This window comes from Rhyacophila brunnea, unplaced genomic scaffold (assembly GCF_057557595.1).
Source record: "Rhyacophila brunnea isolate RB1 unplaced genomic scaffold, BYU_Rbru_1.0 scaffold_1, whole genome shotgun sequence".
In the NCBI taxonomy this organism is placed as follows: Eukaryota; Metazoa; Arthropoda; class Insecta; order Trichoptera; family Rhyacophilidae; genus Rhyacophila; species Rhyacophila brunnea.
Window position 1 is genome coordinate 56,944,582 of NW_028232751.1, and position 18,635 is coordinate 56,963,216.

The 18,635-nt window shown below is 33.8% G+C and overlaps 1 protein-coding gene across 1 annotated transcript in view; it reads right to left on the bottom strand.

Annotated features, from left to right (window-relative positions):
• LanB2 (laminin subunit gamma-1) overlaps nt 1-18,635 on the bottom strand; it is a 124,458-nt gene that overhangs the window by 55,951 nt on the left and 49,872 nt on the right. Inside the window, exons 6-13 of the mRNA XM_085947496.1 lie at nt 18,040-18,225; nt 14,135-14,360; nt 12,406-12,620; nt 11,195-11,412; nt 9,087-9,444; nt 7,325-7,507; nt 4,705-4,902; nt 2,795-3,086 (exon numbers count right to left, since the gene is read on the bottom strand). Of these exons, the coding sequence (XP_085803622.1) occupies nt 2,795-3,086; nt 4,705-4,902; nt 7,325-7,507; nt 9,087-9,444; nt 11,195-11,412; nt 12,406-12,620; nt 14,135-14,360; nt 18,040-18,225 (1,876 nt within the window). The remainder of the gene's footprint in view (nt 1-2,794; nt 3,087-4,704; nt 4,903-7,324; nt 7,508-9,086; nt 9,445-11,194; nt 11,413-12,405; nt 12,621-14,134; nt 14,361-18,039; nt 18,226-18,635) is intronic.

The following is an 18,635-nucleotide window of genomic DNA, read 5'->3' on the forward strand; positions in this document are numbered from 1 at the left end:
TAAGGTATTTCTACTCGATTATTTCATATGGGTATTTTATGTCAACGGCATGAAAACATTTCAAACTACTACTAGATAATTTGTCTGCTTATTCTGGTGAAGATTTACCTGAATTAGACAGTGATAGTGATACCGACAACGATAGTGAAGAGTTCCCTCGCAGGAGAAGGGTACCAGTGATACCATTACAAATCAGTGATTCTGAAGACAGTGAAGTGGTGGAAGAGGAAGTTATTGAATGGTCTGAAATAGATAACCCACCGCATATTGCACCATTTTTAGGCAACGTTGGTGTTTGCGTAGCACCAAATAATTCCGAAAATATTATGGACATAGTTAGTTTATTTATCGGAGATGATTTACTTAGCACAATGGTAGAAGAAAGTAATCGATACCGCACACAAAATGAATCCCGTATCAAGAAAATGAAGAAATCTATCAAATGGAAGCCTGTAAATCTTGGAGATGAAAAAATTCCTCGGATTAATTTTGCTTATGGGACAAGTTCGAGAGATGATTATTGGTCTACAGATCCGTGTATAGAAACACCAATATATCTAAAATAATGAGTCGAGATCGTTTTAGACAAATTTGGCAATTGTGGCACTTTTCAAATAATGACATCACGGATTCCAGCGATCGCCTCGAAAAAATTAGGCCAATTGTGACATACCTAATACCAAAATTTTCTTTTGTTTATAAGCCTCAAAGGGAACTTTCTTTAGATGAAGGCATTATACCGTGGCGGGGAAAACGAAGAGGAGAGATATTTAAAGTCTACAATGCATCTAAAATAATAAAATACGGTATCTTAGTGCGCATGGTTAGTGAAGCCACTACGGGATACATCTGTAATCTAATCATTTACAGTGGGCAAGGCAGACCACTATTAGACACCATCCAATTGCTTCTAGGTTCATATATAAATTTGTGGCATCACGTCTACATGGATAATTACTATAATAGTGTAAAAACTAGTGAAGCACTTTTAGATTATAAAATTAGGACATGTGGTACAATGAGAATAAGCCGAGGCTTCCCAGAATGTTTCAAAAGCGTAAATCTTAGTGCAGGACAAACTTTTTTCTGTCGGCGAAAGGTTGTATTATTACAACTCTGGAAATCAAAGAGAGATGTTCGAATGATTTCAACAATACATACATCTACCATTTTAGAGGTCACAACATCGATTGGAATACGAGACTACATATTTGGAAACCGCTGTGTGTTATAGAATATAACAAATATATGAAAGGGGTTGATCGTGCGGATCAATATCTCTCTTACTACTCGATCATGCGAAGAACAAAAAAATGGACAAAGAGAGTTGTCGTGTATTTGTTAAATTGTGCTTTATTTAATTCTTTTAAAGTTTATAAGGTATTAAGTCCCACCAAAAGACTAACTTACAAACAATTTTTGCGCAGTGTAAGCAAATTTTGAATAGCCAACCATATCGCCAACCAACGCAATTTTGGAAGAAGCGGGGCCATCTACATCACAATTACCAAGAAGAGTGGTTAAAAGTGATCATCCCAGGAGGTTATCACTCGATATGAACAAGCATTGATTGATAAAAATTGTTACCGGAGGTAAAAAAAAATACCCACAAAGACAATGTCGAGTGTGTTCGGTACACAAAAAGAAAGGTTTAACTAGTTATATGTGTACATTTTGTGACATCCCTCTACACAGGGGTGAGTGTTTTCATAAGTATCATATTTTATCCAGATATTAGAATAATAGTTTTTGTGCGGGAATTTATATATACTGAATGGAATATTTTTTACGAAACTTTTCTGTAAATATGTGATTGTTGTTTTTATTTAATAAATCGCAATTTTTTTTTTTTGTGTAGTACTTATTCCACTTTTATATAATAGATTAGGACCGGTATTATATAAAAGTGGAATAAGTACTACAAAAAAAAATATTAAATAAAAACAACAATACAATGCAGTTCCACCATGAATTGACAGTTAACAAAATAAAAGAAAGTAAATAGGTGATTACCACGATGTACTTATATTATTTTAAACAATTTGCTATAAAAAGAAACACAGCACTGGGGAGCAATATATGGTGAGTGTGAATTCAAAATTTCATTAAAAAATAACTGGTAGTATGGAAGAAAGTTTTTGTAAAATTTGATTTAATTTCAATTTTTGCTGATTGTCGCCCGCTGTACGTACCTGTGCCTTTGGACTGAAGCCCGCGCAAAATGTGTTTACTGTAAATGAATTCAATTCGGCTTAAAGATGGCTAAAAGTATTAAAAGAATGCATTGTCATTGTGTTCTGATATATTCTAAAAGTTTCAAATGTCTAGCTAGTCGGGTTAGTTAAAACAAAAAGTTGGAAAAAATTTGTACTGGACAAACAAGAATATGAGCTAATAAAAATGTGGAAAATATACCAAGCTGTTCATACCACTCCTAATAGAAGAATTGAATGAATTGTTGCGCGAAGAAGATAAACGTCTTTGGACAATACAATGGATTTTAAGGAGACCAGATTGTGGTGCAGGCCGAGCGCTCAGTAATATGTTTATACCAACCAAGCACTCGGTCGACCAACACTGTCTCGCCACTGTACTCGTTACGTGTAATCAAGGCATATCTCTCTATGGGAAAAAAAATATATTGAATAAGGATAAAATTATATTACTCTCAGGTACAGATACTTAAACACACACGATATTTGCAAATAGGGTGATGCCCTTATCTGCCTGCTCTTGAATGTAATGCTGATGATTACACAAATTGAATTTAAAAAAAATATTAAAATCGATTTACCCTGTAATTCCTGGCCTGCATCGGCACTGTCCAGTTTGAAGATTACAAGTATGATTGTAGCTGCCTTCAGCATCGCATTTGCAAGATTCACATCCTTCCCCAGTCACAATATTAAAGTATCCCTCCTTACATTCATCACAATTGCGTCCCTGAACGTTGGGTCTGCACGCACATTGGCCAGCGAGTGGGTCACATTTCGGTCCACCGGTTTCAGAGTCTAGTGTACCAAGATTATAGCAAGTACACGGCTGGCAGTCACCTTTCTTTGGTGCAAGGGCGTCGCCATAATAACCTTAAAAATTAAAACAGGTGTTAATTTTCAACCAAATATATATAACTCATAAAAGTAGCAATTTATACTATGAGTACACCAAATCAACAAAAGGTTAAATTAAATTGATTTTACAAAAAAAATATAAAAAATGAATATCGGTACATAATATACATGGCTTAAAAAATATAAAAGTGATAAATTAGATCAACAAAATCGTTCAATAGCTCAAAATTAGGATCAGATTTTGAAAGTTTCGGCAATAGCGAATTGGATTTTTTAAATTGTTCCTGGATGATAGTCTTATAAATTAAGAAGAGAATCAAGGTATCAGTGTAAACAATGCAAAGTGGCCCTCTGTTTGGTACGGTGTTTCGAAACTTACCACACGGTAGAACATTATTGACTTGAAAACTCTTTCTACAAGTTTGGTGGCAACCCTGACAATTTTTAAAAATTAAACTTGTGTTTTTCGGAAGAATACTGGTCCAAATGAGACATTTTGCATATGATGGTGAACTTTGAATATATTTCAAAAAAATAGATATTAATAAGGTTTTATTTTTGCTAAAAAATTCGCTGCCTTTCACCTGCCGCCATACAAAAGCTCCCGGCACAGATCAGGTTTTAAGATATACTATGGTAATCCATTAATGTGATGTATATTTTGGTGCATTAGTGTATTATTTTGATTTGATATACTAAAGTATTAAGCTCATACGAAATTACAGATATAAATGATTTGTAACTTCAAACGTTGATATCTCAAAACTATACTTTTGGAGTTAATACACTAAAGTACTCATGGTGCGACTTATACATTTTTGTGTGAATGAAATAATGTTCAAATTCTTCTTCTCTGCAATGGACAATATAAAACATAAATTTTGTCGATTACCATGGTACAGTACACTCTCAGTAATTCGCCGCTCGATTATCCGACAACTACTATAATCTGCCATTATTTTTACTCAAAAAGCACAAAATCAAGCTCTATAATTCGCCGGTATTCAATTGTCAAATTCAGTAGTCCGCCGCATACAAGTATACAATACAGATGAGACGGGTTTATTTTGGAAACTTCTCCTTCGTAAAACGTACGTTCATCGCGAAAAAAGGAATGTACCAGGGAGGAAAGTGCCCAAGGACCGCATTACAATTATTATGCCGTGCTCCAATACAACCGGGACACACAAACTGAAGCTTTTCGTCATAGGAAAAGCCAGGAATCCTAAACCATTCAAGAATATCTGCCTCACTGAACAACTGGTTGTTTCAAGTGATTTACTGTTTAATATTTAGTTTATAAACATGTATAATTTAGTAAATAGGTACTTGATTTTGATTATAAATAAAACCGTAATTTGCTAGTACAAATTTCTTGAAATAACTTTTTATGAAATACCTGTTTTAATTCTGACCATATTTTGTATGTATCCACTATATCCGCCGATTTCACTAATCGGACACTAGTCCGGTTTTTGGGGTGGCTAATTACTAAGAGAGTACCTACTGTAATCGATAATATTAAATTTGATGTTTTATATTATAGTAAATCAAACAGTGGCACATATGAATGAAATTGATAACCATATTATTGTAAGCAATAATTTTAATATAATTAAAAATATATATTAACCTGGTAAACATTGATCACAATGTGGCCCGGCTGAGTTGTATATACACTTCAAGCATTCTCCAGTAGTAGTGTTGCAGTTTGTAACAGCATTCAGATCAATGTTAAGATTGCAATCGCAAGCCTTGCAGACTCGGACAGGTCCAAATGCTCCTGATGGGTCACCATAATAGCCATCCGAGCAGAGATCGCATTTGCTGCCTGGAACAAAATGTTAATCTATTGCTTTATATGTTCTAATGTCCTGCAGGTCTATTCTTAACAGTTATCACTAGGCTTAGGATTCTTAGGTATTAAAATATTTTTGAGCGGCCCCACAACAAAATATCAAAAATATTTATCTGTTTCAGACAATTTTGAAACATTTAAGCCCTATTTGTTAGCACCTATTTTTAAATATTTTTGGATAATTACGTATTTTAGGTTTAAGCACATATTTTCACATAAACACAAAATTAATTAATACAATAACACTAGTAAACACAATTGAAATCATCTACAAAGTCACTAGTGGAGCAAATTAATATTTTAAACAATACCTACATCTGCTAAAATAAGAAAATGTTCCTGGACCAATTGGAATAAAAGTAAGTACAAAATTAAATAGTGTTTTAAATAAAAATACTGGAGCGCTGCAGAATATTAAAGCTCTTTTAGAAAATCCATCAGATGCCTCAGATGTTTAAATTTTTCTACTTCAGAAATAGTTTCATTTACATGCGCAATAATCACATCTGTAGAAGTGGAAAAAAGTTTTTCCATGTATAAAAATTTGCTAGGATCAAATCGTCAAAGATTCACATTCAAAAATTTGAAGAATTATTTTATTATTTATTGTAATAGAGCATTTTTTTATTTGTGAATAAATAATAAATTAAACTGTTGAAATATATATGATTTATTGTAATACTTACTTAAATTTTCAGCACCTATTTTTGTTTTTTTAACACATAATTATGAAATTTTAATAACATATTTTCCAATTATATCTACATATTTTAGGTACCTATTATTCATCTTTTAGTACCTAAAAATCCTAAGCCTAGTTATCACTTTAGCATGTTTCTTTTATTCAACAAAATTTTTGGTACAAATTAGCACGGAAGGTATTCTATAAACAAAACAGTTATCGCGGCTTTTCTCTAATTCATAATACAGTGAAAATTTTGGGTGGTGTCGGTCAAATTCGGATATGTTCATGCTGCCAAACCCAAGCAGATAAGACCAAACACAAGCGTATAAAGCCGAAACAGCGCCATCTAGTCGGTAATGAGCCGAACACAAGAATTTTGTATTGACATGTCAGACATATCAACATAACATACAATTTTATTAGACATGTCATTCCAATTGCAGTACACCGGTCGAATCTTGCATCTCAATTCTCAATATGTAAAAGTAAGCACGGCCAAGAGAGGGGCTGTTATCACCTTTTGACAATTCAGACGATTAACTTTTTACGTAATTAAACGCCAGATACGTAAAGTGATAAATGTTATATATTTATCACAATTAGCTCTTGTTGGATGTCAAGTGATATATAGGCCTGCTGGCATGCTTGCTTTTTAATATTTTGTTTCCCACATAAATGGAGCAATATTTCCTAGTTTATTTTTTATATTGTTTGTACGAGACATTCAGACATGCTGTATAATTATGAAGAATGCATGTGTCTCACTGTGGGAACTAACATCCATGTAGTTGTCAATATGTTCAACCCATGACCACCACATCCTGAAGGGTCCAGGATGTTTGGCGGGCCCACTACTTATTGCTAAGGTAAAGGACAGTGTGATGGTTCTACAGTAATGTTCTCTAAATGGTATTCCGTGGAACCCCAGGTTAGTTGAGGTAAAATTAACGGTATTCCGTGTAGATATTTTTAAATAAATCCAGTTGATTTATTATGTTGTCGGCATTCGCGGCAGGCAAATAACACGCTACCCTTTGCCATATTGGATAAACATCCATTTTTATCACGAAACACACTAAAACTAATTATAAAATAAAATTCTACACCTGAATTATCATTTGATTACTCAATCATCAAATTACATTTCATAACCATATATTTTTTAATGTAAATATCGTTAAAGTAAAATGGCGTAATTTTTTTACTATTCGAACAAATTTTTGTTGTGTATCTCGCAGGCCCCCTTTAAGCCCGGTTCCCCAGGCTAGAGCCCTGTCAGCCTCCTCCTTTGTGGGGGTCATGGTTCAACCTTCGTTCTTATCCCATATCCTACTGTACTGCACCTAGTCATTTTTACTGCTGATTGATTTTATCTTATACTTGCTCTGCGTACAAATCTCATGACCATACATTTTGTACTTTGTTTCTAGCAGTGAATAGCTGCAACCACTTTTCTTTTTCTTTTTTTTTGTGGCCATTTTTACCTGCCAGTAACTGATACCTGTCGTGAAATATTGGACTAGCTGGAACTAGTTTTAATTGATTTATATGGTGTTTTTTCACTGTGATTATATTTTTTTGGGTTTATTAATTAATATAAGAACAAACACTTACTCTAAAACTGAATATGAAGTAGTAAAATTGCAAAAAGAGAGGTGGCAATAATATATTCATATAAATCTCCATAATATAATAAAACCAATAACTCACCAGCATATCCAGCAGGACACTCAGTGCAGATAATCTGGTCAGCAATCTCGATGCAGGCTCCTTTATTGGGGCATGGGCACTGGGCACAATCGGAGCCGGTACCATTGAGAGCGTTGCCATAGAAACCGCGGGCACACAACTCGCAGTTGTCACCAGCTGTGTTGCCTTTGCAAATACAACGACCTGAAAACAATTTCAATCATAAAATTTAGCTATAACAAGAGGATTCGTTTTTAATGTGGTAGATTTGGTAGCCAAACGAAAATTAATATTTTGTATGATGGCAGAATGAAATTGAAATAAGGCTATGGCAGCTTTTCATATCACATATTTTATTTTTTAATATGAATGAGATATCACATTTTTGTGATTGTTGGTCTAAACATGAAATGAATTACAACTAATTTAGACATCAGATCACAGGTCCTTTTTATTAAACCAAACCATAATAGTGGAGGTAGGCTATGGAGATCCGACAAAAATAATACAACAACAAAGTTTAGTGCGCACTATGTATGTCAGATCTCCACAGCCTACCTCCGCCCTTCGCCACTGGTGAATATATATATATATATATATATGAGGGCTCTGGAAACAACAACAGCAGTCTCCATTTTCGCAATATGTTGGCGAGTCATTAAAAATGTCTTACATCTTTCTTATATGTAAAATTTCTGAAAAAAATATTTTGAAATGTTATACAGTCGAACTCGGTTATTACGATCACGGAAATATCGAGATCTCGGATGTAATGAGGAAACATTCGTTGACATTTTAGTTAATGATTTTCTCCATACATTTATTCACTTTTATAACGAGCTACTTATCGGATATACCGAGCAAAAATTTTCTTAAAACTGTTACATGTGTCGATCATTAAAAAATATTTTCGACCCTAAGCAATAAAATCTGACTGGGCAGGATGCCGCCGGGATTGGATTACGTTTATGACGCTAGTTAAGTATCTAAGTACCTAATATTTTCACCGACAACATTGAAAAAGTATCCACGCATATGGTTGAAATTCAATGCAAAAAATCCAAGCTTTGTCAAGTCAGTAGGTACCTACCAGCGTTCATTACAATAAACAACTTTTTCTGTAGTTTATGAATGCCATGCTTGTTTCGGGGATTTTTACGATGGTTTTCAGGTTTTTTATGTTCTATGCTTAAATAGAATGTGGCGTGAAAAATGTTAAATAACGATATAATGAGTAATACACTAAGACATTTTTAATAACTCCCTAACATATTGTGAAAATGGAGACTGCCATTTTTGTTTCCAGAGCCCTCTATATATAAATATATATATACAAATGTAAATATTTACTAAGGGAAACTGAAGAATATGGAATTCTCTTTGGATCCTTAAATTATTGTAAATGTTACATTAACCGGTTCTATGCCTTCTGTGAGTCATCTTGTTCTATGAGGCCGTAATCGACAGACCGTACATACAAAATTCGAGAATTATCTCGCCAGACTTTAAACTCAAATTACTAGCCACTGTCAATTGATTTGTATAATCTAAAAACTTAAACAGGCAATGACATCTGTTTGAATAATTATGAAATACTAAGCCACAAATTATCGGTATTACAGCGATTGTAGTAAGAGCTTCGCTCTACATTTAACGTGTGTTGTAAATAATCTGCGGCCTGTCAGATACTGCCATAGTAATACCGTGAGGCATAGAAAAGGTTAAATACTGTTTTACATAAGTGTAACCAGGACATAATATGTGAAAGGGAAGTCAATCTCACCAGTCTCCGCTTCGCATATATCAGCATGACCATTACAATCACAGGGGACACATGGTTTGAACGATCCACCGAGGGGTGGGTTGTGTCTATATCCAGGAGCACAGGATTCACAGAACTGTCCCACATAACCAGCAGGACACGAACACATTTCAATCCAAAGTGCTGGATTTCCAGCAGCACCTCGATAAGCGGTTTCCAGTCTCACATTGTCCAAGAAACCAAAGCATGGGTTGCAGTATGTTCCTCTGATTTTTATAGCAGTTAAATTTGATAGGATGGACATAAAGGCACGGGCTGATAGCTTTGGATTCCATTCATAATGCGGGTGCTCGTGCAGACGGAAGGTATACTCACTGGGCTGAAAGGGAGTCAAGAAAACATTGTTATGCAGTTATTGACAGGAGGTTTGGTATAACCCATTCGAAATAATCAATGTTTGCAATAAACATAAGAAAGAATATACAATACGCAAGAAATATACAATAATATTACATTCTCTAACATAATCATAGATAAGACAATATAGTATGCATTTAACACGTTTACCGATATATTCTGAAAAAGTCTGTGATGACACATACTGGGTTTCTTCATACATATTCATGAAATATTAATTGAAATGTCTGATTTTAAAGACCAAAGATCACAATTCAATATTTGTTGTGAACAACGTTTTTGAATGTCAAATATAATTAGGTAGTCGAATTTAACGTTAATTTCTATTTTCCATCGTATTGTATTTTGAAATTAGAATAATATTCACATTTTTATAAGTTGATAAACTATCGTAATAGATTTTTGGGTATCCAACTAGTATATTTCTTCCTTCCCTCCTCGACGTTTCGGGCTCGTTGCAGAGGCCCTTATCAAGAGATGATATGTTTTATGATGAAGTGTAGTGTAGGTTTATGAATGTGAACGTTGCTCTAAGAGCTCTTTCGAGCCTGAAACGTCCAGGAGAGAAGGAAGAAGTATACACAGTGGATACCCAAAAATAAAAAACAACCGTGAAAGCCTCAAACATTATATAAGTTGATAAACTCTTTATAATGGACATGAATTTGTTTAATTTTAAATAGGTAATCGATTTCTATCAGAAGTTGAAGTCTAAGTCGAAGAACTATCGAAGTCAGTCAGTATATGCTTTTGACAGATTTTTCTCATTACATGTTGTGACATTACAAGGAATATGTAAATACATATTCTGATCATATGTGACTCATTGGTTTTTGAAAATAAACACGTTATATATATTTCATCTTGGATCAGTGCCCAAACCACCACAAGTTGGCTGATACATGCGGTGGCTTAAGGAGTAACCATGCTGCCTCTTCACAATTTCCCATGTAATGCGAATGTACGTAGTCACACATTGCTGCGAAATGTTTGTCGTCTATTAACACTGCAGTGTTCGACACGCTTCAAAGAGCATTGCTTGGGCCATTGTAAAGAGGAGCACAAGATATGGCATACTAGTGCGATAGGCAAAATTATCATCATGTCCTATTTCATTGCTGAGTAAAAATTGTATATGGGCATTCTGTCACAACACATTAAAAAATTCGCATTTATTGAAATTGTGGTCATAACTATATTAATAATGTTTTTAATGAATCATACTAAAGGTTTTGTCAGTGAATAATGATAATCACAGATATTTTAGAGATTGCAACAATAAAAAAAATGGTTCTACGAAAAACTATAATATATGTTACACTTAGCAAGCAAACAGATATATAAGTATGCAAATATAATGGCATAGATAACAAGTACATATAATACAATCAAAAAAAATTGCAACAGTCAAATAAAGTTTCCTTTTGAGTTCTGCACCTACATCTTTTCATATGAAGATTCTTATATTCTCTAAATTATTTTCATATAAAATGAATCAAAATATTATAAGAAAACTAAGTATACAATATACATAAAATTATGCAGATATACATTCTACAGGCAAATTGAAATATAACGCAAACGCAAAAATAAAGTAATTAAAATAAACTTTTGTAGAAATTATGAATAATCAATTGCGAATAAAAAGATTTCGTTGACTCATTCGCCTCGCCTAATAATGCAAGATAACTAATTAACATAAATTGTAATACCTGTGTAGTAGGTTGAGGATTGTTCTGACCGAAAATTGGAATTGACACATGTGTTCCAGCTCCTTCCAATATAACATCGGGTGTGCGTAAATGTGCTGCATTTTCTCCAACGCTCAGAGTAAATTTCAAATCATGATTATAAGACGCCCTCTGATCGCCAAGATAGCGGTCCGGCGCAATGAAATACAACCCCATGTTGTGGTTTTGCGACGACAGCGCTGAAATCAACAATTAAGATACCAATTGTTTAAAAAAATATATATATTATATACATAATATAATTCGTGGGGTTACTGCCAAAAGTTGATAAGTCTCGAAATCGTGTTATGGAGTAATTTCAATTTGAAATTTGACATGCCCTCTAAAATCAAGCATAATGCTAATTTCTTTGTGCTTTATGTACATGTTATATATATCAGATGACCTTGAATCCTTTTTCTAGCATACATTCATGATTATTTATAACATATAGACACATAATCCGTTGGTAACTCTAAATACCTAAATTATCGACTTACCAACTTTGGCTACAATCCCACAAATATTCTTTTTAACACTGAGATAGGCCAAGAGGCCCAATGACAGTTGTGTAGTGAGTCTCGGATGAAAGGCCAGCGTCTTACGCACTGGACTATGAAAGTAGTGAAATTATTTTTTTTTTCTCTAAATTTATTCCTCAAATGACCATACGAATCAGTGGCGTCCGGGAATGTTTGAAATCAGGCAGTTTCTTCGATATAGGATCGGACAAGGTAAAAAGAAAAGAAAGAATCCACCAAAACAGCCATTACTTATGTGTAAGGTGGTATTTTAAAGGAAAAATAATAACAATTATTATGAGACATACAAATGTAAAAACCATTGCCATGGACCAAGATTTTAAAACAGGATACTTTATGACGGTCAGGCCATAATCCCAAGTAAAATAAAGCATAGTAACTGTTTTCCAATATTGAATGAGCGCTACATCTATGTGACAAACCATAATCCATATTACTTTGATATAAGTGTAACTATTGAAAATAAGACATTCTTTAACACGTGTTTAAGTGTATCTCATATTTTTCCACACTTGAGATCCAGAGTCTATTATAACACACACAATAGGGTAAGCCAGTTCTCATTAATTTCATGTTCCCTGCACCAAACTATGTTGCCTTTGTCATATGGATCTATCTATCAATTGAAATGCTTAAAAATAGATGTTTTACCGATATTTTGTGATGCATTATTGTAGAGAGGGGTAACAGGATTACGTCTGTCATCGTGCGTCATCCATTTTTCGGTGTTCCTCGCGAAACTTGATTCCACCGTAATTTTTGAATAACCGGGAGCAGATTTACATTCAGACGAATGTCCATAACAGAAACAAGGGGTGCATCCATACTCGTTTTCCAAATCTAAGTTGAAATATCCAGGCTTGCATCTGTAATGTTATAAAATGAATTTACATATTGATTTAACACTGTCATCAAACACATGGCAAATATCCAATGCTCCGCTCTTTTTCCATAGGTTGTGAGTTTTGATTTTAATTGGTAATTAGAATTAAACCTTTGAATTACAATGCTGAATAGTGATTTTAAAACCATTTTAGTATGATTAAATTGGTAACCATAGATAAATTACTATTTTCTACATTGGTAGCATTGTTTTTTATAAAAAAAGAAAATAGCGGCCCATCTTGACGTCTTGCTTTGATTATTTGCACACATTCTGTAATTTGCAATTTTACGCGACTGTTCATCTAAATATTATCTAATTGGTTCGTTGTATCAGTCAAAAATGTATCACTAACTTTGTAAATTATATGAAGGTAATTTATATTATTCCCAAGCGGCTACGTGTAAGGCCAATGTTGTAGGGCACAGGTTCGAATCCCAGGTTTAGCAAAATTTCGCATGTTGTTTTCAATGTATGTTTGTTTCCAGAGTATGGACCTAATAAGTTAAGCAAGCGACCAACAACCATTACTCCTTATCAAGAATTATTTATAAAATTTGTCTAATATGAATCTGAGATTGTACAAAAATGATGTATTTGAAATGACTTTTTTAAGCACAGCACATCAAGGTACAGGTGGGCCGTTCCTGAACCATCCGATTTGCAATCAAATACTCCATAACTGTGCTATATCGTCGTTAATTTTCTACAAACACGTATCTCAAAAAACACAAAACATTTTCAGGAGAGGCAAATAACAACTTTATTCTCTCAGTTTTTAATTCATAAATAAATTTTCGTCTATGAAATATCCATTTAGTATAGTTACACATATTTTCATGAAAAAAATGTCGTACTTCTTCAATCTATCGCACTATACTTTCGACGGATCAGTCATATTGTCTGAGATACGAGAATGCGTTGCAACTTTACTGTGAGTCATTCCACAATATTACTGCAGTAAACACGTATCTTGACTTACGAGAAAGTGCTTCAGTATAATCATCTGTCGGAGTTCAGTATTCTGTGTACTTACAAACACGTAACTCAAGATACGAGTTTATAATATTTATAAAAGGTGATATGAGTTTTTTGTTATTGCTTAAATCCATTATGTTATAAAGTTTGTCTTCAGAGTGTTAGTGGAATATGTGCGTATTCAAATTCTGACATTTACATCAAACAACTCAAAACTGACAAAAATTGAGATACGTGTTTGTAGAAAATTAACAACGATATCCCCAGGCTCTTATAGGCTAACTTATATCTCCTTATATCATTATATTATATTAATTTAACACGAAAATATTAAAACACTACCGCGGTTGCTTTAGATGTAAGATTCTGTCGCGTGTGCTCGTCATACACGTTCTTGATATACAACATTTTTATTATTCAAGGTAAGGTTCTAATAGCAATTCATTATTTTAAATATTATGCTACTTAATCTGTAATGTTTTTATTATTTGATTCAAACTAGTCGAAGGAATAACTCACTCTCGGCATCTCATTCCTTCAACATGTTTTTTACAGCGGCAAGTTCCTTTGTCTGCATCACAGTCTGGTACGTTTCCATAAGAACCAGCCTCCGAGCACCCGCAAGCCTTGCAACCGTTCATGGTGAAGTCGAAATAGTTTGCGGAGCAGCGGTCGCATTTGTCACCAGTCACACCGGGCTTGCATTGGCACTTGCCTATACTGTTGCATTGAAGTGAGCGGGAACCTGAAAAAAAGATACAATAAACCTGTATAAAAAGCATTTAAAAAAAAAACCAATCAATTCATCATGTATGGCACCGTAACACTTGACAGATCTTGGTCTCCTCCGAAAATTTCTTCCATCCCAGTTGATCCAGCGCTAAAATCAACCTATTTATTACCTATACAAATATGTTATTTTTATATTACATATATGATAGGACATAAGTATTTTAAAATTTACTTATAGGCCTTCCATCGACTGTTTTCGAATGCGATTTTATGCCAGATGCCGTGCGAAAAGTTTTCGAAAATCGAAAATTTGCGTTCATCCAAATTTTGTATATAAGCATCTGGACGAATCCGAACACCGAATGCCCCTCTACCATAAGTTGAACAAACCGATTGCCAAATTTGGCAGAGTCTATGTTTGACAGATTGCAACTGACAGAACACGTTTGTTGATATTGTCATAGGTACTTGTTTTCTTCCGTGTTTCATTATGATTCAGTGAATTATTTTGATTATTGTCTAATGGTATTATCTATTTTACAATTGATCCTATAATTGGTGCTTCATTTTATTCAATCATGACTGCTTTATTTATACTAAACTTTGCTTTCGCAGATGAAGCTAATCTACAATGCCGCAAATTTCATAAAAGCGACGACGCTTTTGAGTTCAAGAGTCTCGTTAGTAAATATACATCAGACGCAGGGGTGGGTCAAGTGGTAAGCGGACTAAGCGGCCGCGTGGGGCCCCGAGATCTTGGAATGTCTTTTAAAGAATTGTCCTATAGACGGATTTTGATAATTTCTGATATTTTTTTAATAATTTCTGTGATTGGGTGCAGTTCATCATTTACTTTATTATGGTCTCGCTACTAAACAGTGGAATGCGAACTATTGAAAGGATCTATCCTACTGAACTCATCATTAGAAAATTTTATCAATGATTTCCGAGAAGAATATGAAAAAGTTGAAAAAGAGGCAACTGATTTATCAGGATTATCCTTGAATGATGAATATGGACAAACTCGCAGACAATAAAAAAGAAAAATGTTTTTTGATGAAAACAAAGAAGTCAGACATGAATTTACAACTAGAGAGGATTTCAAAGTAAATTCATTTTATATCATATGTGATAAGACCAAGGCAGAACTATTGCAAAGAACACATGAAATAGTTATAGAGCCTTTTCGAATATTTTTTGATTGGAATTTATCAATGGAAGAAAAAAAGAATGCGATAAAAAAGTTGATGGATATTTACAAAGAGAATATTGATGTTTGTGCTTTTGATGATGAATTTGACCATTTTTCAATATTTCTAAAAGAAAACAAGGACACAATTAAAACCATACCAGACATCTATCGAGCTGCCAAAGAAATGTCTTGCGTCAGGTGTAAGATCGTTTTCTGTTTTAAAGCGTGTAAAAAATTATTTGAGAAGTACCTACTATGGGAGAAGAAAGATTAAATAGTATGGCCATTTTGTATATAGAGCAAGAAATTTTAAACCGAATTGACACTGCCAAAATAATTGACGAATTTGCAAGAAATAAAGCAAGACGAAAATTTATTTAAAAAATATTTTTTTTTTAATTTTATTTCTATTACCTTTGTTATATTTTATGTCAATGAATTAATGAGAATCTCTATGTACAAAACATTTTTTTTCTAACTTGAATTTGGGGGCCCCGAAATTTTTACCGCTCAGGGCTTGACTTTATCCACCCTTGATCAGACGCAGATTCATGAAAACCTAATTAATATAATATTATATTGTTAACAACTCAATTCACATGATTGTGCTGGAATCGACGTACGTATAATAATTATATGGTGTACTGTCATGATAACCATTTACATTTTGGTGGCGTTTGGGCATAACCTGATAACTGCCATTTTGGTCATTTTATGTTAAGAGTAAAAATTGGGTCACTATAGTATTATCTTCCATTTGGTAATAACCCGATATCTATATTTCACTTAAAATGCTCAAAACGCTATTGTAATAATATGATGATATGTGAACAAACAGTTAGTTTGGTCAAAACATGACCAAGGACCTTAGTTTGATTACTGATAGGTGACCTTATTTTCCTAAATTAGTGAAATAATTGACAATCTAAGAATTGTCATGTTCTTCTTCAGTTATTTATTTTTAAATGTTTTTTTCAATTTTAAACAAAAAAATGAACTGAAATTTATGTGGGCAATTCAAAGCTTAAAATGGCTCTCCTGTAAATTCAACATTTTGCAGTTAACAGGTTATGCCCAAACGTCACCGATTTATTTGTTTACCTTCCACGTTAAGAGATTTCCTAAAAATAAATATTGTAATGATTATATTTATTCAATAACGTTTATTCGGGATTCGGATTATCTGGCCATAATCTAATATAAATCGAAAAATAAAAGAAATATGTAAGTATGTTATAGCGAGTTTAACATCTTTCACTGCCATTATAATGCGAAAATTTATCGTTTTCATTTGACAGTTAAGCGCCCATAGACATCAAAGTGACCATAGGGAAAAATATTCTTCTGTTTTTATATAAGGAATACTTGTTCCAAATATACGAGCATGTCCGAACACCGTTATTCGAATGGAGCATAATGGAACACGACTGCATTCGAATATACAGTTTCGCAAGCAGTTGGATGAACGCTCGACTAGTTAGTAAATGGTTATAAACGGAAACAGCGTAAGGTAAGAGGGTAATAAACGGTTCGGTTTAGCCTATTTCTATGGAAGGCCTGAGATTACTAGGCCAAAAAGACCTTTTAACAAAAATGAGTTATTGTATGACAAAGTTTACTATTTTTTGGTAGCATTGTTATTGAAAAATATATGACGGGATCAAATTTAAAATTATAACCAGTAAAATTGCAAATTATCACCTTCTTGTCCTACCCTTTTGATGTAGCAATATCAAATTCATGTAATAAATACAGTATAGAATATATCTCATTTTAGTAGCTTATTGGTAAATTCAACTCATCTCGTCATTATACATAGTCACAATAAATACATAAGCCGGCTCGCACATCTAAACTCACCTCGTCTGCTGCACAGCCATAAATCAAACCTACTAGGAACGTCGCACCAATATTGCATATAAAGACCGCGCACATAGACGCCTAGTGACAGTCACACATAACCTCTCAAAACGTGGATATGTAGGGGATGCGGCGACCGGTGAGCTTCGACGTCCAATTCGACAACTAATTCATAGCGTGTGTTTTAGCGTACTGGCAGCTACGACTCGCAGCCCGAGACGCATGCGATTTGTTGCTAGCAACACTAGATGTTTTTTTCAAACTAAAAAGTTCGCATTCCACCAATGTACGGAGCTCCATTTGGCAACGTGTGTTTTGTGAATAACGATGACGTCACATCGATATATTCGTCACGTTGCACATAAGATGAGTTTAGATGTGCGATTCTACTTATGTACAGTGTGATGTCCATATCTAATATTACTCAGATGCAACAAGAAGTTTCATTTCTATAGTCAATAGTGCATGGTTTTCAGGTTTACACTCAAAACTTCATTTTTATTTTGTCTATTTTCTTTTGATGATTCTTTTACTTCCATTTGAAATGCGGTGAAGACAATGCAGGCATAGAATATGTTTAATACAGTAGCTTTTTTTCTGGAACTATAATAATTTACAATTGAAATATTTTTTTTATTACCTGTGGCGTTGCAATTACACGGTGTGCAAATATTGTCGTTTAGCTGATGGTAGTTTTCCTTGCACCTCTCACAATTAGGTCCATCCCGATTGTCCCTGCAGTCCAGACAGTGACCCCCGTGGCCGGTGTGCTTGTAAAGCTCTTTGTCGAAAAAGCATCGGTTGGAGTATCCATTGCAGTTGCAAACTATGAGAAACATAATATTAAATACAACATTACGAATCAATATCCATTAACAGTTTGAGAATGAAACAATTAACAGCAAAATAGTCAATCAAACAAATCAAAGTGCTGAGTGAACATTAAAGATAATACAATTTTTATAATTAAAAAAAGAATATAATATATATGTATATGTTAGGCATTACATCTGCGGGAGTGAGTGTCTAGTATCAGAATAGTACATAATATATCTCTATTGAATACGTTCAGGTACTATGCAATTCAGTTGTAACTTAAAGGCATAGACTCGAAAATTGAATATCTACGAGTTACCAAAAAAACTCATCTACAAACTACCCAATGCCTAGAGTAACTATACTGCGAAAATTATAACTTGAAGTGTGATGGCTGCCGTCGTGGCACTGTGATATATT